Raw genomic sequence first — 24,900 nt, 5'->3', positions numbered from 1 at the left:
AAATAAAAACCCAAATGAGAAAATAATAAAACACAAGTTGAATGCCTTTATTCTTTGTGTAAAAACAAGTTTTTCATGACATAACAATAACAAAAGAATCACATTTTGAAAGTACAGATATCTCCATATAATTTATGAATTAAAATAGGACATGTAAAATACAATCATTCATTAAATAATTTGAAAGATCAATATAAAAATTTGAAATTCATATCCATAATCTATTTTAAAATGTAAAGTACCACTACCTCCATGTTTATTAGGCTATGCTGTTAACTTTGTCACAACACAAAATGTACTAATATTTGTTAGTCCCTTTCACACTTGTAGTTAGTTGTATCAGCTAGGGTTAACTACTAATAAAGCAGTCTTTCCATTTCACCTAAAGGTACACTATATTAAGGCTACCACTAGAAACTAGTAACATTTTTATATTGTACAAAAGTAGATACATTTCAAATTATTCATAATCAGGATCAGATTATCAGACTTGATAAGGCCCTAATGCTATTTGAGATATGGGGTCCCTTGAAATCCACAAAATGCAATGTATTCCTTCACTTTTTCTTCAAAACAATTTTTTGGAAGGCTCATGTGAGTGGAGGCGGCTAGAGCTTATGTTGACCATAGGTAAATTCAGCGCTGTTCATAACCATTGTAGGCTTAATGTATATACTATGTTGCCATACGTGAGCATACAGGGATTGAATTATAGATATTGGTTCAAATGAGCATCTTCAACAATAAGGCAAGGCTGTGGCAGGAGGTTGGAGTGTGATAAGGATGAAGTGTAGCCACTCTATTTTATAGTGAGCTAAAGAATGTTCCAAATATTATGACATTGAAAGCTTGTTAAGACTTCAAGCCTGTGATATTTGCTGAAATGTCAAGCACTCAGTAGAGCAGGTGCACTGTATACACAACAGAATTTGAATCATAGACCTGCATCACACTTTAGATTAGCTTGTCAGCAAGCATGTATGTTACTTAAAAATAATATCCTATTAGTTTATTCATTAGTCAAAACATTTGCTATTAAATATTCATAATCATTAAAACCGAAATGTAAAATATAAAACAATTACATACATGAATTTGTCATGAAATTAGTTGGGAACACCTACTAATGCAAATCACCTAGAGTTTTTTGCCAACTTAAAATAACATACATATGAATAGATCTAATTGTTTTTAATCTTAAAAGTACATATGTTTTTTTTGTTACAGCACTTTTTATAAATAATGTTCATCTTGCATAGGGTCAAAAGATGTATTCCCCTTAGTTCTAAAACTATTACTTTATATTCCATTCACCAGCATTGCAGAATGTGAATTTTTTTAGTAGGCACACAGGAAAGTTTTGTTGGCAAGAAACACAAAATTCCACCAACAAAAACTTTGGTGGATGAGGCAATGATTCCAACATGAACATCATGTGAGCATTGGCCGTGCGGCTCAAATCACTAACCTATATTGTATAAAACAAGAGCTAGATAATATCAGTTTATTGTGTGAACTCGTCTGGGTGGGTGGCTACTGCGGTGCTTGGGTGGAGAATAGTTGGGAGGGTCAATGGCCTCACCGAGTTCATTCAAGTACAAAGATTCGTAGGAAGGTGGAAGCTCATTAACATCAGGCAAAGAGTCCGAATCACTTCCTTCAGGATGTGCTGATTGATTATTACCTGGGGTTTGGTTATCATTTTCAGGCGTTACACTGGGATTGGGGTCAGTTGGATTAACGACAACTGTTCTGGTGCTCTCCTCCACCTCATCAGAGCCAATAGTTGTCAACCGAGTCGTTTCTCTGACACTACTGACTCTCTCATGATGGTCCCCATTCGTGTTTTTGTTTCTGATGCAACTACAACATCTTGTTGCGCGGAGTATAACAAAAGTCAAACCAATGGCAGCCAGAACTGCACCAATGATGCCAGCTATCCTGATGATTTTCTCATTGGAAATATCTAAAATATGAAGGGGAAAAAATATAAGATGTTAAAAAAATATTCTACTCAATTGTAAACCATTACACTATTTTTTAAAATCTAATATCGATACAAGGAGGCACAGTGCCCAGAATGGTTAAGAACTTGGCTTCTTAACCACAGGTCCCAGGTTGAAATCCTGGTGAAGACTGATATTCTTAATTTTTTGGATCCTTGCCCCCCCCCTCTAAGTCTACCCCAGCTCTAATGGGGACCTAAATTAATTGAAAAAAGTAAACGTAGTTGGCTATTGTGCTGGCCACATGACACCCTCATTAACTGTGGGCAAAAGAAACAGATGACCTTAACATCATCTGCCCTATAGATCAAAAAGTCTGAAAGGGGAACTTTTTTTTTTACTTTAATATCTATAAAAGTTTTAACATGAAAATTTTTTACAAAAAAAAAAAAAATTCTTAAAAGGTCTATATATGAAATGAATGAGGTGTGGCTGAGTGACTAAAACTGCTAGGCAATCTATCAGGGAGCTTGAGTTTGAATCCCAACTCTAGCTAAGCTGAGTGCCTAAGAGAGCATGGAATCTTCTACAAAGTTCCCTACATATCCATAAAAGATATTCAACTAGTGAGAAAGGTTAGCTTGCTATATCACAAAAGACATGCTAGATGAAGTAGGATGCTGTTTTGTCAACACAACTTTTACAGGTAGAGTATATTTAATATACTTTATATATTTATCTATCTGTGGACCATATGTTCTCCTTAAGGTGAGTGCTGACAAATGGGTATAATACACTGAACTACAGTTATATATTCTCCCAATAGAAAATTCAAGGATAAAAACATTTAAGTAATTATAAGTAAGTAGATTTTGCACTGTTTCACAACTTGAAAAATTTTTTTTTAATAATATTCCATTTCTTCAAATTTTAAGACAATTTTATTTAAACAATTATTTATAGTAATTGATCTTTGTTAAATTTTAGCTCAAGACATGCAATTTAGTCTAATGACAAACAAAAAATTTGTTAAGGAAACAAAATTAAAAAAAAATGATTGTGATTTACCCCCCTTTACCACCCTGCACATTAAATGAAAGCTACAATTACAAAAGTAGAAAGAAAAAAAAAATTATGAAGAATACATCTAGTTTTCAAAACTTTCATTTTAAACAAATATCTACCAATATTTATATGTATATATTTTTTCGTGAATATAGCTCCTCCTTCGTGATCAAAGATGAGCACATTTCTCATTTCCTATGGACTCGAAGATGGCTGTTGAACATGGGAGAAGAGAATTTGGCTTGTGCGATGAAACATTATTAAAGTGAAGGAGATTTGCGCTGCATCAGCCTCACTCTCTCACCCCTTGCCAGCTGAATCCAGAGGCAGAATAGAGTCCAGACAACTGGAGCTGGTTTGGGGTGCAGAGGATGACCAGTGAGCTTTACATGTCCCACAGTGCTCCAAAATGTTCCACTGCATTTGCTAGGTGATGCCTGATGGCCCTGATAGTCCAATTAGACTTGAGCGCCATGCAGCCGCAACTAGACTTCACATGACAGAGACCATAGTTTCACTAGATACTAGCTCTGGCTAACCCTCACCTAGTTTAGCCTGTCAGTCGAGACGGTTTGCCGGGGTGTGGCTGTTGCCACATGCAGACAACTGTTTGGAGCCACAGGTGAAAGCTGGGCTCTGAGTGGAGACCAAGGTCAATGAGCTGCTCAGAGAGTCCGACTGCCCAGTTGACAGAGGTACTACTCCTCCAAAAGAACCCCACACCCCATTGTGAATAATTATAACATTAAACATACAAAATTATAATATAAGAAAAGGCACAATAAAAAAATTACATTTTTGTGAAGAATACATCATAGAAAGCTTTCTCTTGCCACTTTCTTCCCCTCGCTTATAGACCACACGCAGCACCTGCTGGCTACTAGTGTATGCTGGTTTAGGGTTTTTATCACAAAGCTCATCAAGACTTTGAGAATTTTCTGCTTTGCCTAAAATAAAAGAAGTCAAAACATTATTTAATGTAATATGTGAAAAAAAAAAATCATAAAATTCTGTTAGCAGAATCATTTGCAACAGATAAAAACTCACTTGGACATCTGTTCAAATATAAAATTCTTAAGAAAGCTAATAAGATTTTAAACATAACAAAACACCCTTTAAGTTACAATTTTAACATTTTAGACAAAGCCCTGATCACAAAAAACAAACCAATACAAGATCTCTTTTGTTCCTTTGTCAAGTAATTAATGAAAGCCAACTTTTTGATGCCACTGCTATAAATCTGAAGTAATATAGTACATTTTATTTCACCACATTTTTGTTAAAGGCAATGCAAAATGAGTAGCCTCCAAACCGAAACAAATAATTATTGTTATGCCTCTGACACTGCTAAGGTTCAAAACTAATCAGAGCGAAACAACTTCCTTGTAGTCCTCTGAACACTGTCCAAGAACAGGTCATTTATGTGACAAGTTTAATTGTTATGCATGAATGGGCACATGTCCTTTCAACACAGATGATTTTTTTAAAAAAGGGAAAAGCAATGTGTAGGAGGAAATAAGTACTCGAGTCAACACCTAGGTACTTATAGAATGGCACCATAGACACTGAGATATCTATTCATATAAATAGAAGAAATTTGTTGGTTGATAGCTAATTAACCAACAGCCATGAGTGTAGCAGATTTTATAGACTTTAGTGTCTACAATGCTGAAAAAAAAATTATGTTATTTTAAGTCACAATTTGAATTAAGAAACTTTTACTCTTTCTGCCTGTCTTCACACATTGTGTGAAGCTGAATTTATTCAGGTCCTGAGTATTTGTTTGAAATTCTAAATAATATAAGGGCTCAACAGGTTTTTCTAAGTTCTAATTATGCATTTTGTTTTCGCTAATATATACAATCATACATGTTTGGCTGCACATACTTAAATATCTAAGTTTAAAAGAATACTTAAATAACGGTTATTGTAAAATAAATAATCACCACTTTAAATGGTATTAAAATTGGGAAGATACAAACAAGAACATTTAGACTATATATTACAAATATGTCCTTTTCATTTCAATGGTCAAATCCTCAATATGTAGATCTAATAATTACCAAAATCTATACTAATAGAAATTGCTTTCTCAAATAGGATATACAGTTGACACTTAATATGACAGTTATGAAACCAGAGACCAAAAACCTCAGATTTCCAAAAGGCTAACTGTAGTTCAATGAATGTATGTCAAGAAATGTATATTTTTATGTAACATGATATTCTCTTAGACTTTTAAAATGAACAATAGATGAAAAAAGGGGAAACTTTACAAATACAAATGGTACTAAATTACAAATTAAGCCTGACCTACATTCTAAAAGAATACATACTACAGTAAACATTAAATATATGACTTTACAATGGCACTGCATTGGATTACTGAGTGTGTTGGATTACTAAAAGTGTCAGATCATGAAATGTCGGACTATCAAGAGTCAACTGCGTATCCAGAACATCACTGACCATCAAAAATTTCCAAACAATCATCACTTTTTAAACTGAAGATTGGAAATGACAAGGTCACAATTTCATTTTTGTCTGAAGCAGAAATCAAGAAAGTGCATTCTTCTCCTCTGGAGATAGAAAAAAAATGAAAAGTCAAAATAGAACTTTTAACTTTTCTTACTGTCTATATAAGTTGATTATCTTAGCAGAGCAGTAATAATTAGAAATTTAATAACTAATACAAGATATATACAAGAAACAAGGAGGTATAAACAAGACACAATCACTAGAAATAAATTTGACACAATCACTAGAAATAAATAAAATTGACACAATCACTAGAAATAAATTTGACACAATCACTAGAAATAAATTTGACACAATTACTATAAGTAAATGAAATTGACACAATCACTAGCAAATTGACACAATCACTAGAAATAAATAAAATTGAGTACTTGTCTGAGGTTAAAAAAGGGATGACACTATCATTCATCTGGTATACTGTGGGATTGTGGTAGGCAAACAATTCCGTCACCGGGGACCGACAAGAACACACTACTGCAAAATAATTATTAAAAAAATGATAATAAAAAAAAAGAAATTGTTATAATATTTTGGTTCTATTACACTGGAGAAACCGCAATACAGAAACAGCTCAGACCCTAATAGAAGAATCAATAAGAGGAGATAACTACATACAATTTTACAACAATGAGGTTACAAGCGTTTCTCAATAATTTTATCTCCATATATTATACTAATACATGGTAAAGACTACATTTAAAAAGATTGTTATCTTGTATATCACGAGCTTGCCTAGTTTGCCTATGCCTGGCCGTGGATGCAACATCCAAATCGTTTGGAGATAATTTATTCTGTCCAACTCTTTTTTATGTCTTTGTGTGTGTGTGGGGGGGGGCATTAAAAAGAAACAAATCTAACGACTGATTACAATCTCTTAGATATTTCAAGAAGTGGTTGAAGGTTTCACGAATACAACCGTACTAATACCTAGGTACTTTATTTTATACTGTATAATGGATGTAACATTCACTTTCGTATTGGCCAGAATGCCCAGAAACAATATCACACGCCAGATGGCGCAAGTCGAGGAGAAAACAAAAAACGCACTGTTCTATGGTAGAACTGGCCAACATTCATGCATTATGTAGTCCCACGCCCACAATTAAGTGCAGATGGGCGAGTCCCTGAATCGTAAAGCATTGTTAAGATTATGTATCATTGAGAGAAAGGATCGTAGCGCATCGTTGTGAAAATAGGTGTTTCATATATTGCGACAACAAATCATAGCACATCGTTGAGACAAAAGATCATAGCACATCTTTGAGAAAAAGGATCATAGCACATCTTTGAGACAATAGATCGTAGCACATCTTTGAGAAAAAGGATCATAGCACATCTTTGAGACAATAGATCGTAGCCCATCTTTGAGAAAAAAAAAGATCATTGCTCATCTTTGAGAAAAAAAAGATCATAGCACATCTTTGAGACTAAAGATCATAGCACATCTTTGAGACTAAAGATCGTAGCACATCATTTAGAAAAAAAAGATCATATCACATCTTTGAGACTAAAGATAGTAGCACATCTTTGAGAAAAAAGATCAAAGCACATCATTGAGAAAAAAGATCATAGCACATCTTTGAGAAAAAGGATCATAGCACATCTTTGAGAAAAAGGATCATAGCACATCTTTGAGAAAAAGGATCATAACACAGCATTGAGAAAAAAGATCATAGCACATCTTTGAGAAAAAAAAAAGATCATAGCACATCTTTGAGAAAAAAAAAATCAGAGCACATCTTTGAGACAAAAGATCGTAGCACATCTTTGAGAAAAAAGATCTAGCACATCGTTAAGACAAAAGATTGAGCACATCTTCAGGATCTAATTTTTGAATTTCAACAGCAAAAAAAATTAAATTGTTTCAATAAATGTAATTTCAAAATGTGCATCTTTAGAGATTTCAAGATGAATACAAATGGTCAATGCCTATGAGTAACCACTGATTTAAATAATTTTTCGATAGCCAGAACTTGATACATTTCAAAACACAGTTCTAACATCACATTTAGACATACATATTTCCCAACATACACACAAAACATGTAAACATCCATGCTAACCTTCACATATCTCAACGACAAACACAGGAACATGCGAAATGCACACACATATATACACACACACACAATTGTGATGGTTGATTCAAAAGTTTAAAATAAAGTGGCTATGCCAAAAAATATGTTTGCTGTTAAGTCTCTCGTGTCTCTTTTTTTTTTTTTTATAGTATTGCTCTTCTATCTGGTTGACGTTTATGTATGTTTATATATTGGTTGAGGTTTATGTATGTTTATATATTGGTTGAGGTTTATGTATGTTTATATATTGATTGAGGCTTATGTATGTTTATATATTGGTTGAGGTTTATGTATGTTTATATATTGGTTGAGGTTTATGTATGTTTATATATTGATTGAGGTTTATGTATGTTTATATATTGATTGAGGTTTATGTATGTTTATATATTGATTGAGGTTTATGTATGTTTATATATTGGTTGAGGTTTATGTATGTTTACATATTGATTGAGGCTTATGTATGTTTATATATTGGTTGAGGCTTATGTATGTTTATATATTGATTGAGGTTTATGTATGTTTATATATTGGTTGAGGTTTATGTATGTTTATATATTGGTTGAGGCTTATGTATGTTTATATATTGGTTGAGGCTTATGTATGTTTATATATTGGTTGAGGTTTATGTATGTTTATATATTGGTTGAGGCTTATGTATGTTTATATATTGATTGAGGTTTATGTATGTTTATTTATTGATTGAGGTTTATGTATGTTTATATATTGATTGAGGTTTATGTATGTTTATATATTGATTGAGGTTTATGTATGTTTATATATTGGTTGAGGCTTATGTATGTTTATATATTGGTTGAGGTTTATGTATGTTTATATATTGGTTGAGGCTTATGTATGTTTATATATTGGTTGAGGTTTATGTATGTTTATATATTGGTTGAGGTTTATTTATGTTTATATATTGATTGAGGTTTATGTATGTTTATATATTGGTTGAGGTTTATGTATGTTTATATATTGATTGAGGTTTATGTATGTTTATATATTGGTTGAGGCTTATGTATGTTTATATATTGATTGAGGTTTATGTATGTTTATATATTGGCTGAGGCTTATGTATGTTTATATATTGATTGAGGTTTATGTATGTTTATATATTGGCTGAGGCTTATGTATGTTTATATATTGATTGAGGTTTATGTATGTTTATATAGGCCTATTGGTTGAGGTTTTTATATGTTTATTAATTGGTTGAGTTTTATGATATTTGTACTTGTCGATAAAACTTACCTAGCTCAAACAGACAAACGCTCACAAAGATACTGGCCAGGCCATGGGCCCCAATTCTCCTAGTCAGCCCCTTCATGCTTTGACTGGGCCCCTATCAGGGATGCCTTACATCAGGAAAAGGAAATCTTTCCATGGAAGGGTAATACTCGTCTGTTTCATATTCTGCTTATAGAACAACAACACAAGTTAGAAGTAGAGTGAATGTGATTTCTTATCAGCCATGCTTAAGATAAGATAAAATAATAAGATAAGATAATAAGATAAGATAAGGTAATAATATAATATAATAAGATAAGATAATAAGATAAGATAATAAAAATAAGATGATAATACAAGATAAGATAAGATAAGATAAGATAAGAAGATAAGTAAAGAAGATAAAATAATAAGATAAGATACGATAATAATATACGATAATAAAATAAAAAGATAATATATCAAGACAAGATAATAAGATAAGATAGTGAAATAATTGTACTGGTCCAAGCAAAATGGAAATTCAGTTTGACTATAACTCTCCACCTCAGCATTACTAGTATAACAACAGCAATATAGAACACGAACAACATGTCTATAACTTCTACAGGAGAATACAACTTTTATCAATCTTAGGCTCTCTTCCAGCCCGGGGTTACCAGACGTCCGGCGCAAGTACGACAAGTCCTCCTTTTATAAATCGTGTCCTACGTCCAACAGGCACTGGTCATAGGTGTGAATTTTATTTTTTCTGCAATACCATTATATCAATCTATCAAATGTACTCCTTCCAATCACCTGGCTTACTCATGCACAGTTTTAAAAAAAGCAGATGTATGACAACCTTTGTCTTTGTATTTTAAAAGCTATTCCAAAGAAACTTGTTCCCCAGAGCCCCTCAGAAACTATGATTATATCAACTCACCTTGTCTGTCTGGTAAAAAGTTTGAGCATATTTTTCCCCCATTCTCGGATCAAGTTGAAACTTTGCACAATTATTTAATGTACCTGTCAAGGCATAAACCGATCAAAAAAAAAATTAAATAATTAGTTAATTAAAGGACTGGTGAGAAATTATTTTGTTTGAAGTCGAAATAAGGGGAATAGCTGCTACTTAATGAGGGATATGGATGTATATATATGCATTTTTTCCCCTTACTACGTTTTGACATGCTTCTTGTTCCACTTCCCATTCTCGGATCAAGTTGAAATTTTGCACAATTATTCATAGTGGATGACAACACAGGAATCAATCGAAAAATTAACTAATTAGTTAATCAATTAGTACGAATTAATTAATTTAGTTTTATATGGTTGAAAGGGAGCTAAACCCTGCAATTTTCAGATAAATGTCATTAATTAGCCGTTTATTTAAGATAAACTATGTTTTAAAAAAGTAATCTTCATTTGCTTTTTTTTTCGGACCAAATACTAAAGCGGGAAGAGTTTATCAACGCACTGTGGACAAGAAAGAGACTTTTTCATTCATTAGGAAGCATTCTTATCAAAAAAAGTAGCTCTACAGTTTGTGTACAACATAAATTTAAAAAAAATAATTTAAAAAAAAAGTACTTCCTTTGTACAACTTATTGAACGATTGTTTTTCTCTTACAAATTACTGAATGTTACATCTAAAAACATTTTTGTAACCCTCCCATCCTCTCCCCAAGAAAGAATCCTGGTTAAGCGAATGTAAAGATCTAGTACACCTTTACTATTTCAATGATAAGTATTTAGATCTAGACCTAGAAGACAAAGAGCACAATTTTTATGAGCGATAATATATATATATATATATATATATATATATATATATATATATATATATATATATATATATATATATATATATATATATATATATATATATATATATATATATATATATATATATATATATATATATATATATATATATATATATATATATATATATAACTGTTGAATAAATAAAGCCTTACATTCGGATATTCCCGAACGCGTTAGTCCTTTCAAAACCTATGTAGGATCTAGACCTAGATTTAGCCTATAGCCAAATTTACATTAATTTGACTTTGAAAAAGTATAACGGTCAAACTAGAGTTTTCCCCGTGTGGCCAGCAAGCTAGTAATACTTTCCTCACCGATATACATCAACTGTTAAGTTTCTAGGAAAAATCGTTTAGAGCCATTTTTGAGATCAGCGTCAGGCCACCCTCCAGGAAGAAGTGACTTGAAAATAGGTATTGTAAAAAAAAAAAATACCTACTTTATACAACTTAAAGAGCGATCAATAAATGTAACTTGCTCAAATAATACGATACGATACAGATGCACACATACATCCCATTAATAATAGCGCAAAATGTAAATGCAACAAGTCTATTATACAAACCCGCCTTTAAAACATTTTACAATAGTTCAAGCGTAGGTGTAGGTATTGTGTTTGGTTAAATTGTAAAAGGCAAACTTTCCGAAGACCTCAAGGCAGCTGTTGCCCTTATTATCAAATATTTAAGATGACTCTAACACCAAACTTCTTCTTCTTCTTCTAGCCAGCTTTTTGCTGCCGAGCTGTCAGCTCTTTTGCAGACTGTGCCAAGGAAAAAAATAGTGTGCTGTTTTCTTCAGTTGTTCAGCACTGCCGTACAGGGTGTTGGTTATGTTGGGCTGTAGTGGAAGAAGGGTCTGCCTAAGGTTGGATTAGGAAGAGGCATTCAAAAAGGATATGGTTTACGGTTTCATAAGGGGTGGGAGCAGTGTCTACAAAGGGGGAGTTGTGTGGAGTTTATTTTATTGAGATGGTAATTTTAACAGAGGTGTGTGTCCTGTCCTTAGTTGGAAGATTGTAGATTGCTCTTTGCGGGCAGGAAGTTAATACTGTCCAGTTTGTTAGGCATGTTCACTAACACGATATAACATACATGTATTTAGATTATATCATACATCGCAACCAACTGAAAATACAAGAATGCGGCTTTAAGGAATAATATGCAGTGAAGTTATTGTAATATAATACTATTTTATGGGGGCATAGTGGTTGAGTGATAAGGCACTTCGCATCTAAAGAGAGGGGTCTCTGGACCGAATCCCGGTCGAGAATGGGATTTTGAATTACGGGATTTTTAGGACGCTCCTGAGTTCACTGAGCTTTATAGGGTACCATCTGGAAGCAGATGCCAAGCAGATTGACAACACGTGGGGACGGTTGGAGAGACTCACCCAGTATCCAGACGCCTGGAGAAAGCTGGTGGGTCGCCCTAGCCCCAGGCAGAACCACCGGAAGAGATGGTCTGAAAAATATATTTCTTTTTTACTTTCTTTGTTTCTGTTGAATTACTTGTACCTGTAGGCAGGGCCGGTCCTATAGATTGCGGGGCCCTATGCGAAACGGATTGCGCCCAGTCTGGGTAGGGATAAGGATAATAAGTGAAAATTAAGATTTTGTAATAGAAAATAAATTCGTCTTTGCATTCTATTCATACTTTACTAAGTACAAAATCACCCCGAAATGACATTCTAGTCTGTTTTTAAGGAGATTTGCATGAGTTTTCAGAAGTTTTTTATAATTTCAGGATATTTTTATGACGTTTTCGTATGTTTTGCAATTTCAGGAGAATTCCAGGTACCTTTTAATAATACGTTAAATGGTTTAATTTAATAATTTACACCTAGAATTCGCACGAGGCCTATGAAAGTGCGGGGCCCACTGCGGCCGCATAGGTTGCAGTGGCCTAAGACCGGCCCTGCCTGTAGGTAGGATTTTCTGAGTATTTATATTGCTTTTGAGAAAGACTGACAATATATTTTCTAGAGAGGATAAATTGATTTTCAGAGCTTGTATTATTTACGATTTGTTTTCGTTTCCATGTTTTTTTGTTTTGTATTTATTATTTCAAGCTTTGTAATAAATTACTAAAAAAAACAACAACAGGGTAACAAAGAAGCTCAAACTCAAAATCTCCCCCGAATGTGGTCCGCTCAGACACTTAAATGTCAGGTTTCATGTAGTTCAAGTTTTGAGTCAGAGACTACAAACTTTATTGCCCTTGTCAAGTTGAGAGCCAATCACTTTTAAGGCCTCCACATCAATTCTGCAAACATCATATGGTCCAAAGATTTTAACTGAGTCAGAGCCAAGAAACTCATGGTAGGCCACATAGCCTCCTCTTCCAGAGTAGAAATGTTTTTAGCTGAATATCTGATTTCAGATGATTTAATTTTTAGGAAGAAGTCAGGGGAGGTAATAAAACTATCTGACGAAAATGTATTAATTTTAATTAATAATTAATAATGATCAGAGTACCAGAATGTTCTATTTTTTACTAAATAGTTAGTGGAGGTAATTAATAATCTTAGGGGAGGTAATTAATAATCTAAGTTAAATTTGACTCCCGTTGCTAGAGATTTCTGCAACGTTCTAGCTGTACCTTATTTACCGGGAGTAGATTTATAGGGAGAGACAATAAGTGGGGTCGCTCATAATGATCCAAATATCTATTCATACAAATAACATGGAGTTGGTTCTAAAATTTAATTGTATAATTTCGTGTCTATGTATAGGACATAAGGAGCACGTGAGCCACGGCTGGCTACCCACGTAGGAGAAGGAAAACTCTGAATTCAAACCTCTGTTGGCTTGCAGCTTTACCCAATCATTGGAAAGACTTCTGGAGTCAACCCTGAGGAAAAATCAGGAGCTGGCCACCCTGGCAGAACCTGCGACGCCGCTGACCCCATACTGTATCGGCACTGCGTTCCTTTGGATACATCAGCTGGGTGGAGAAGGTGGACATCGTTCCCACAGCTAATGCCCAGGCATTCATCTCATTTCCATGAGATGTTCCATAGTCGCTTGGCGACTGAAGGAGGCCAAAGATGTATCAGTTTTTATGTATTATTTACAAATAAAATTCCAAACTAGAATTTTTAATGTTTACGCTCAGCAGACCTAATATATCCAGCTAGGATTAGAGGAATCAAGTCGGCAACATTAGTGAATGGGAGCTGGTAGGCCATATTCACCATACAACATTAGCAGCTCACTCGAATTCTTGTACAACTCACGTGTGGTTGTGTTCATGTCGTGTGGTTGTGTGCGACATGTGTGGTTGTGTTTATATTTGTACAAATAAAACTTATGAGCGTGTTTTTCTTCGTACTCATGTGTAATAAGATTGTGCAGTGTTTCGTAGGCCTATACATAAAAAGATAGATCTAAAGCTACTCTTCGAAAAAAGATTTTTGTACAAGGAAAGTTTCACAGGGGAATTTTCCAACGAAGCAAAAAAAAATTATGAAAAAAATGTTGACTTACTCCAGTGAAGAGGTTAATTCTATTCTAAATTGAGAGAATTAAACGCTATCTGTCATCTTATCGGTGCCTTGTCACACTCGGGTTGTTGTGCAACTGACATCGGGGGAGGGCAACTTATCTTAGGGCATAACTCAGTGTTGTAACCGCCTACAACTAAATGTGTAACGCGTGGGCTCCTGTATCTCACCTGTAACATAGCGCACACACACACACACAGCCAAAGTTATGACAGTTTGTTGTTGTGTGCGTGTGTATAGGCGGGTCTTGTGCTGCAGGGTTCAGGCCATGCCACAGTTGCTGTACAATTGGGATCAATTCGTTTTACATTAGCTAACTCCGGGGCGGGGTGGCTGAGCCGTAAAGCACTCTGCTTCCGAATCGAGGGGTCTCGGATTCAAATCTCGGTGAAGACTCGGATTATGAATTTCGGGATTATTAGGACGACCCTGAGTCCATACAACTCGAAAGGTTACCTAACATAAGTTGGGGTAGATTCGGTAGTTGTGCTGGCCACATGACACCCCTGTAACCATCGGCCATAGAAAGAGGTGAGCTTTACATCATCTGCCATAGATCGCAAGGTCTGAAATGGGTGATCTCCCTTTTATCCCCCTCAGCAATGGTAATGGACCTCATTCACCAATCGTAAACAAACAACATTTAGCCACGTGATTCTATATATCTTCTATACAAATTATGTAGTCCATAAAGGCTGTCTCTAGATACGTATTTTTCATTGTCTTAACAATATTATGACGTGGCTAAATGTGTTTATTATTTACGATTGGTGAATGAGGTCCATTGATTTATGAAAGTTAAAAAACAACATGTTGAAATTATACATACATGAGCAGCGAGGCGTGGAAAACAAGATTCACAGCGGGTTTCATTTGTACACACAGCGTTTACATTGCGACACTAAGCAAGCAAGTGTAAACATAGATCGAAAGCATATAAGCACACATGTCGTGACCTACATTACATGCATGCCCCTTACACAACCTGTCTTTTCTTTGAGATCGATAACACAACAGTTTACACAAATGAAAGGTACCCAAAGGCCAAACAATATACACACATATTTATTCAATATCTCGGAGGCGTACTGGGCACATCTGCCCGCCAGGCACGTTAGCCTATTGCTTGATTGGTGCCCTCCCCCCGCTTTCCAGAAACATCATCTAGTAATATAGGCTTTCGTTTAAAATGTATTTATTATAAGAATACATTACAAACAAGAATAAAAACAAAAAAAAAAGAAGAAGCTTAGGCTTATATTAAATGTAGTTATATCAATTAGTTTGGACAAGTCATGTAATTAAATGTGTAATAGATATAGACTAACAATAATAAATCTGTGCGAGTAGAAATATTTTTTCTTCACCAATTGTTTTTGTTTAGCGCAGTTTCATGCGTCTCGCTTTCGCACTACGCTATGATCTTATCACTTGTCTGGACCAATGGAAAAATGGGGGTAGGGTGGTGGGTAGGTTGAATTTTACCTTAATACTTTTTAAAACTGTCTATAAAAAGAGGGGGGGGAGGAGGAAAGACCTGATTTCGATCTCATGGCTCAAGCTTCCTCAAGCCAACTTACTAACGACTCTGCTAGTAAGGTGCTAATGAAAATAGAACATTGTATAGTTTTCTATTGTTTGTTCCAAACTTATTTTAAAGCGGCGACCTATAAAGGGGACTAATTCAGCTTCGATCTTGATCTGTTAGAGACTAGTAGATCTAGCTCTAAATGGTTAACATCTCTCTCTCTCTCTCTCTCTCTATATATATATATATATATATATATATATATATATATGTGTGTGTGTGTGTGTGTATGTGTATAGGCCTACTATTTATTTCCAATATAAACATTTAATAAGAAAATATATTAATATAGATCTAAATCTATGTATAGATCAAAAGATATAAAAATATAGACTACTTATATAGATTTAAATGTTGATCTGGGTCTAGATGATTAGCTCTAGGGTCTAAGACAGTGGCATCGTAGCATCCATGGCGCGAAGGGGTTCAATGAACCCGGGCCCACAGTCTCTGGAATACCAACCATGGCGCAAAGGGAGTTATTGACCAGTTGGGGCCCAAGTGAGCCTTGGGGGTGACACTAAACTGAATACTTAATACTTAAGTCATAATTGCACTTCCGTAAAGTCAATTAATAAGTATAACCTTAAAAGTCTTATTTGGGGGGAGGGGGGCACCTGATATTCTTGAACCCGGGCCCGAGGCTACCTTGCTACGCTACTGGTCTAAGATACGGTATTTTAGGCCTATAGAGATCTATCATCTAGATTAGATATAGATCTACGCGTAGCTCTAGATTTGAGTCTAGATGTAGAGTTAAATCTATAGTGGATAGGTCTACTCTTGAATGATATGTGCATTATATAGATCTATGATCCAAAGATCAGAATACAAAGACTTACCATAATTTATTTATCCATAACTGCATAAGATTTGTAACACATCATCCACCGACTATGGTAGAGCAGACGATAACACGTTGTGTCTTCTTAACACACGGCCTTAGTCACCTTTAACTTTTTTTAATCGTCACCCAAGCGAACAATCATATCCTAGTTCACTACACTGACGTCAGCCAGACGAACGTTCAATAACTCGGGAATCTCCTGGTCAAAAAAAGCCGATCCTTCAAAGTACAGCGTAATAACACATCGTGTTGAAATGTAAAGCTATTTGACCCACTACACAACTAACTGTCCAGAAGGAATGCACTTAGGGTCGTTGGAGTCTAATTAAAGTCACTCGAAGAGATTGGGTTTGTCGTCTCGGACTGAGCGTGTCGCGCACTGCTGCAAAAAAAAGTAGGTCACATCGGATGTGACTTACAGCTGACCTAGTTGTGTTTCCTCCAATCACTGTTTATGTATTAGAATGTTTCTGTTTGTCTGTTGATCATATTCAGAATTCAAAAACTAACAGTGTACCTGTAGTCCTGTAGTTTGAATTCTACAGAATGGAGAAGGTGAGAAATAGTGGATTATAGTCAGGGCCGGACTTAGGCCATTGCAACCTATGCGCCCGCAGTGGGCCACGCACTTTTATAGGCCGAGCGCTAATTCTAGGTGTAATTTATTAAATTAAATCTTTATAACTTATAACAGGGTTTCCGTGGCCTCCTGATTTTCCAGGAGCTCCTAGAAATCTCCAGAAATTATTAAAATCTCCTGAAAATTCATTAAAAAAATATCCAGAAAAGTAGACAAAATTCAATTGGGAAAACGCCAATCCTACGAGCGATATAAAAAAAAAACGCATTATCAAATTTCATTTAATAAAAATGTAAGACAAAGACTAACTCAATTTTTACACACATTTTAATTTTCATATATTATCCTTATCTCTACCCAGACTGAGCCCCGCTGAATCCGTTTCGCATAGGGCCATGCAATGGACCTCATTCACCAATCATAAACAAACATTTAGCCACGTGATTCTATATCTCTTCTATACAAATTACGATCGAATTTTAAATACACAATGGCTATCATGTGATAGTTATTTCTCTTGTTTTATCAATATTATCACGTGACTAAAAGTTGTTTGTTTACGATTGGCGAATGAGGTTCATTGTTAGGACCGGCCATGATTGTAATACTTTTTATAATAGGCGAGTAAGATTGGAGTAATTTGGCTACTAATTTGTATGTAAATAAAATGTAGCGTGCATGAAAGAGGGTCAGGTAAAAGAAGGTATTGAAAATGTTATATAAATTTTCAAAATTTTTAGGTTAATTATCTCATTGCTATAAGGACGATTAGGTCAATAATTGTAATTTAGTAAAATGACTACTTTTGAAAGATGTCACATTTTCCTGATTACATCCCTTTGACTAGAAGGAATAAAAGGGAAGGTCCCAAGGAAGTCAAACAAGAACAGAATGTTTATTTGTTTTGAATGTTTCGGATGTTCAGAGTTGAAGATAGTTTACTTCCTAGACCAAACCTCCCGCAGGACGACGGGGGATGGGAGCGGGCAGGGTTTGAACCTGGGACCATCGATAAATCCAAACGACAGTCCAACGCGCAAACCGCACGACCAGGCAGCCATCCGAAGGACTTTTACACTTTATAATATATAATATTTCTACATTATATAATTCAAATCAGTGATCACACCCCAACATCTCTCCTGTGGATCATTTCCGGCATATGACAAAGAGACCAAACCCTTAAGATAGCTGCGAACAATTTAATATTAAAGTCGCAGTAGTTAAGTTCCATTTGGATTCATTTATTGGGTCTCGTAAATTGAAATGACCCCAGGAAGAAAACAGAATTGGCACTTTCGTCGTTTCTGTATTTGATTGAAGTTTCCAAATTGTATTAGAGAATGTGAATATTTCAAGTAAAGATTTTTCTAAAATATAAAATGTTTTCGGTTATGTCGACATTGCTGAGAGACTTCAAAGTTGATATATTCAAAAATCTTACACTCAAATATAGTATTGAAAAATTAACTTACAAAACGAAACACATCAATGAGCTTGAAATGTCGCTCCAATGTACATTTCTTAATGTCTGAAGAACTTGATGTCGTTGTGCTGGCCACATGACACCCTCGTTAACCGTGGGCCACAGAAACAGACCTTTACGTCATCTGCCCCATAGATCGCAAGGACAGAAATAGGAACTTTAATTTTTTTGTTTAAAGAGCTTGTAGGCTAATTAGATATATACTCACATACAAGAAAATATAAAAAAACACAAGTTTAAAGTGTTTATTCAATGTTTAAAATTAAGTCTTTTCATGACATAACAAAAACAACAACAAAAGAATCACAAATACTGAAAGTTCAGATATCTGCAAACAAATTAAATAGCACATGTCGTCTTAAGAGCTGAGCCAAAGGCTCTTCGAGCTCAAAGTTTGAAAAAAAAACCTGTTTGGACGCCAAACAGTAAAAAAAAAACAAAAAAAAAAAACAAAACCTGTGGGAACACAGTTCTGTTTGAGAGAACTCGAGAGATACAAGAGTCAATGCCTATGTAAAGCATTGCTGTTTCCAATGCCTTTGGCCCCCGACGCATGCTTGGCTGCACATGGCCGAAGGCCGAGGACACCGGGAGCCTCCGCCATTTTCCTTCGTTCTACCAAGCTAACCGTGGGGGACTCGCCATTTTGTGTAACGGTCCCTTGAGGAACAGCGAATGGATGTGTGACAGGTTTATGGGGACTCTTATGCAACCCCGCCCGTGCAATGGGTGGACTCTCGTCTACCCGTGGACATCCCCACGGGAGTCTTGTGTTGCTACCCGTTTAGCCTAACCACTTCCTCTAATGGTCTTTTCCAAACGAGCGCCACGATGAGGCAGAGTAGCGTGTCCGCGCATGTCAAATCCAACCATAAAACAAGAACTTCTAAGAAATGCTTTTTAAAAAATTTATTATATAAAATATAGTTATATCAGTTAGTTTAGACAACAGTTTTAGACCAACAATAATACATCTGTGAGATTAAATTATATTTTTACCAATTGTTTTGTTTAGCTCAATGTCATGCTTTTAGTTTTCTGAGTACCATATAATCCTATCAATTATCTGGAACAGTTGTGAAAACTAAATGTTACCGTGATAGCTTTTCAAAGGTATTTATATAAATATAAAAAAAATTGAAAGACCCGAATTCGACTCGACGGCTAAAGCCAACACATTAACCAATGTGCCAGCGAAGTGCTTATGAAAATATAATGTTTTTATAGCTATCTATTATTAGTTTAAATTTTAATGCAGCGACCAATTTCTCTTTACAAAGTAAAATAGGACTAATTCATCCTATACCACCACATCAGTCAGTTACAATATCTTTCCCTTGTTCGATACCAAACAGATTAATTAAGTACCAATAGTTAAATAACTAATTGGTGAATTTATCTTATTGATCCTTGTTTAGTCATTTAAAAGAAATAGTTGTTCAAAATTTCATCTTGAATGAAAATTGGATGTAGGTGAATTAACGTGAAATTACATTTACAAACTTTTCAACAGACAGACAGAGTGAGTTGATATAAGCTTTGTAATAACTTGAAATAGTGAGGTAAAAATGAAATTATTATTCCATACACCGTGATGACATTAAAAAAGCAGGTACCTCTATATATAGAATGTTGATTATAAGTTAATCTTGGTATTGCTTTCTCGCAATACAGTTGTAAAGGTAAAGCATTTTAGAAATATAACATTTTCGCGGTTATGTCCCCTAGACTAGATTGTCGAGATTTTAAGACATCAACGCCAATCCTTTTCACACTGGCGTCAACTAAGCAGCCTTTTCGTTTCACATAGTGGAACTCCTTATTAAGGCTACCATTACAAACTGGATGAATACAAACGATTTTCAGTAACCTTTTAATAGTACACAAAAATTTAATATCATTCTTCTTACGATTCATTACCAGAACCGGATTTAGAATTGATGAGGCCCTAACGATGTCACATTCTATCGATTACATCCCTTTGGACAGCTAGATGGCATATCAGGACAAGTCTTAGGGCAGTCAAACAGGAAGGAATAAACTAATATATATATATATATATATATATATATATATATATATATATATATATATATATGTGTGTGTGTGTGTGTGTGTGTAAATTATATAGTTCAATGAGGTGATCACCAACATCTGGCCTGTGGATCAAATCCGGCATATGGTAAAGAGATCAAACCCTTTATAATATTCGCCAACCAATTAACGTCTAAATTATAACACTTCAGTTCCTTTGGATACCCATTTTTAAATGTTAGGACCCTTGACATCTCGGATCGTACATTGATATGACATCAGGCATCAAATAGATTGGCACCTCTAGTATAAAGCGGCTCGCAAAGACCTTCCTTCAGGGAACAGTCCCAGGAAAAAGAGGCAGACAGAGAAAGCGATGGTAAGACAACATAAAAGAATGGACAAGCCTGCCATTGAAAGAGGTTCCAACTAAAGCAAAAGACAGAAAGGAATGGAGAAAGACGGTCGACTAATCTTGCATGGCGCCCCAACGGCCCAACAGACTAAGGGATAGGTAAAAGCAAAGTAGATCTATTTCATATTTGACATAATTTAAATTTTCCGAATTTTATTTAACAATAATGTTAACGAAGTAAAGCCTTTAAAAAAAATAACATTTTCTCGGTTATGTCCCCTAGACCAGATAGTCGAGATTTTAATTAAGACATCAAGGTCTTAGTATTCTTCCAAACTTGTTTCTGTCTCATGACCTAACAGGTAACGAAAACGTAAATTTGTAAGAAAAACTAAACATGTTTCAATTATCTCATTAATTTAGAATATCATAACATCTTTCACTTTGAACTTAAAAAATGCCTAATCAATTGAACATTTCATTATTATCAGGTATGCTCTTTGTATATAAAGATGTATTATGCGTTTAATTTTTTAAATATTTTTTCTGTTATATTTAAGCACTGCCATGTTAGTCAAACGTATCTGGCGCGAGATTCTGCTATGGAAACTGGTGTATAGATTGTGATCGTTCTAATGGGGAATCTCTTCCATCCTTTCCAGTGCACTGAACTCGGTTCTGTTTGGTACATCAAGGCTTCTGTTTTACTTCCTTATTGGCACCATTAGTTACATTCGTTACCATTATCTCATTAGTTTCACCCCGTGCGACAAACTGCGGGCCCGCGGCAGGACAACGCACTGTGCAATCAGTCATTACGCCAACACACAGCAAAGTCTAAAACTGCAGCATTCTGGGTTCTGAATATAGCTCTTATAGGACTGCGTCCAGCCCCTAGTGAAGCCTTGGGTCATTGGAAAGAATTTCTCCCAACTGTAATGAATAAAACAGACATTCAAATTTTTCAGCCTGGCGTTTACGCTATGGCCGATAGAGTTCTGGGTTTGTTGCACACTTTCTTTCGCATCTGGTTTCGAGTGAACGATGTCCGGTTCAGGGAATCTCTTCAAAAAGTTATTATTCGATTTGTAATGTCCTGACGCGCGGTGCCTGAGTGGTCTCGGGTTCCAATTCTGGTGAAGACTAGTTTTTTTTTCTTTTCACGATCTTTAGGGCGCCTCCACACAGCTCTAATAGGTACCTAATTTAAGGACATGTGCTGGCCACATGACATCTTCGCTAACACAAAAACAGATGCCCCAAGGTCTGGAAGAGGAAGTTTATACATACAACTAGTGTCCACGGCAACACTGCCCTTATCTCTGAAGACTAAAAGACGACCAATTAAAAAAGTCTTTTTGTGCGATGACGTAATTGACTGGAAAGTTTGGTCCTCACTACCAGACTACAGTATTAAGAGATATATGGCTGAAAATGTAGAGTTCTTCCCTTGGAACCGATTTGCCTTTTTTTTAAAGTAATATTTTTTTATTTTGTTAGTTTACAATTCCACCTGATCTGACCATATAAGAAGATGTATATGATGGTCTAATGCAGTGATGCCCAACCTAATTCGACCAGCGGGCCATTTTTATTTCCGACACTCGTGTCGCGGGCCACATGAACAAAACGTAGGCGATATTGACCTGAAACCTGTAGATCCTGTGCGTCATTAATTAATGGGATATTTGAAATTTATCTTTTTTTTCCCCGAGTCAGAAGATGGCTTCATTCCTCTACTTAAAATATCAGCAACATTGTAGCTAGCTTTACAACGGAGTAATTTTGTTTGGTAAATATACTCATCAATCCTCCTATTTCTAGGCTTATTTTAACAATCTTTTATTCGCGGCTCAAACCAAGAATGCCGTCATATTTGTTTCATAATGTCGTTTATATGTTGTTAGCCACACTTTCTTTATAAAACAAAGATGTTGAGGGCCCTAAGCCCGTAACGTAAGTAAAGATACATTTTTACTTTTTTTTTTTGGAAAAAGGGGGGATTTTCAACACTTTGTGCCGACATTTCGGCAAGCCTGATGGACTCACGTCGCGGGCCGGATTTGGCCCGCGGGCCGTACTTTGGGCATCACTGGTCTAATGTTTAGTGGAAATAATATAACGCAAGTATACATTTGAATAAACTGGCCTATTATCTAAGAGTATTTTTACGAAGCTTATGTCAACTCTCTCTGTCTGTCTGGTAAAAGGTTTGTACACTTTATTTCTCCCACACCTAATCTCGGATTAAGCTGAAAATGTATTTCTTTCACCTGACTACACAAGAATAACACTGATTAACCATTTAATTAATTAACTATTAGTATATAATTATTTTGCATGGCATCTTCAACAAGGGAAAGAAATCGTACATGACAGATGTGGTGGTATAAGTTGAATTGGTCCCCTTGAAGTTTCTTGAGCCCTGAGTGAACATTGTTTATGCATTTAAAATACGATCACGTAAACATTCACAGGATGCCCCTTCTTCCCTCCCTTTTCAACAACTGGTCCAGACAAAGGATAGGAGCATTGCACATTGATAAAGCAAAAATCTAAACAAAAACAATTGCTAAAAATATTTCTAATCGCGCAGATTGTAAGTCTAGGTCCGACATATATGTAGGCCTAATCACAAGACTGATCCAAACTAATTAATACAATTACACTTAATATAAGCTTAGTTATTTGAAAAGTATTTTCAATGTTATTCTTGTAGTAGAGATCCACCATACTTTGCCAACCTCGCTAAGCACTTGTTGATCAACCCCTGTCGGAAGTTTCAAAGCGCCCCGAAGCAGCCTAAAATAAAGCACACGCATTCACTCATGCGCAGTTCACGTGATTCTAAAGCAGACGAGTAAACAAAGAGAAAAAAACTCAATTGAATACGTCGAGTTAAACCCAGACTATTAGGTTGATTATGTTATAGCCAGGACGATGATCGATACTGGAGGAGAAGCATCGAACATCTGCAAATATATAAAATAAATAAAAAAAAAAACAGACACAAATCTGCAAATCCGTTTGGTTACAGTATCGTCTTAAGAAATGAGGATCGATTCCTTTACCTTTCAGTAGATCAAAATGTTTTTCTTATGGTAGAATTACTTTTTCATTCCGTTAATGCATCGCGGTGCTTTCATAAATGGACATAAACACTTACGCACACACTATTTAAACACCTAGACACATTTTTTCAAACATTCACACATTTTTTTATACAACACATAGTCTTACTTTTGAAACACTTACACACATTTTTGATAACTTACACTCACTTTTGAAACATATTTTTTTTCGGAAGGGGAGATGATCGCAAAAGTAATCCAAGTCTGACGTGTGCTTAGTATTTCTCTTAACGAAAGCGTTACTTTTTAAATAGAATATATAGATCTACCTGTATTTACCTTCATCTATCTCTTAGCTTGTTTGTTCGTTGGGGAACAAACGATGAAAAAAAAAAAGTTTCCCTTTCAGACTTTGTGGGTCTATAGGGTCATCTGTTTAGGCCTATGTGGCCTACGGTTTACGAGGGTGTCATGTAGCCAGCAAAACGACCAACCACCTTTACTTTTCCCCTCTAACGTCAGGTTAAGAGCTGGATGGACTCAGAGGCGCCCAAAGATCACAAAATTAAAAATCCCAGGATTCGAACCTGGGAGCTCCAGTTCAGAAGCCAAGCGCTTTACCGCTTAGCCGCCGCACCTCAATCACTGTAATTAACTGGAAATATAAATGGAATGGAAACAAAACTAGACACAAATTGAGATGTGAAGTCTTTCATCCAAGATGTGTCCAACTAGACACAAATTGAGATGTGAAGTCTTTCATCCAAGATGTGTC

At 35.4% G+C, this 24,900-nt stretch overlaps 1 protein-coding gene across 2 annotated transcripts; it reads right to left on the bottom strand.

The window, feature by feature from the left end:
• Window positions 1-26: 26 nt before the first annotated feature.
• Window positions 27-16,988, bottom strand: LOC106072225 (uncharacterized). Of its 2 annotated transcripts, none has more exons than XM_013232565.2 (6): window positions 16,595-16,988; window positions 8,876-9,037; window positions 5,921-6,023; window positions 5,481-5,590; window positions 3,806-3,958; window positions 27-1,966 (listed from the first exon to the last, which is right to left on the bottom strand). In XM_013232565.2, the coding sequence occupies exons 2-6, from the start codon at window positions 8,949-8,951 to the stop codon at window positions 1,500-1,502; spliced, it is 909 nt and encodes a 302-aa protein (XP_013088019.2). In that variant the 5' UTR covers window positions 8,952-9,037; window positions 16,595-16,988; the 3' UTR covers window positions 27-1,499. The 2 variants fall into 2 exon arrangements, with proteins under 2 accessions (XP_013088019.2, XP_013088020.2); XM_013232566.2 differs by lacking the exon at window positions 16,595-16,988 and adding an exon at window positions 14,994-15,149.
• Between the last annotated feature and the right edge of the window lie 7,912 nt (window positions 16,989-24,900).

Source organism: Biomphalaria glabrata, chromosome 17 (assembly GCF_947242115.1).
Source record: "Biomphalaria glabrata chromosome 17, xgBioGlab47.1, whole genome shotgun sequence".
Classification (NCBI taxonomy): Eukaryota; Metazoa; Mollusca; class Gastropoda; family Planorbidae; genus Biomphalaria; species Biomphalaria glabrata.
This window is presented reverse-complemented; position numbering and strand designations above follow the sequence as displayed.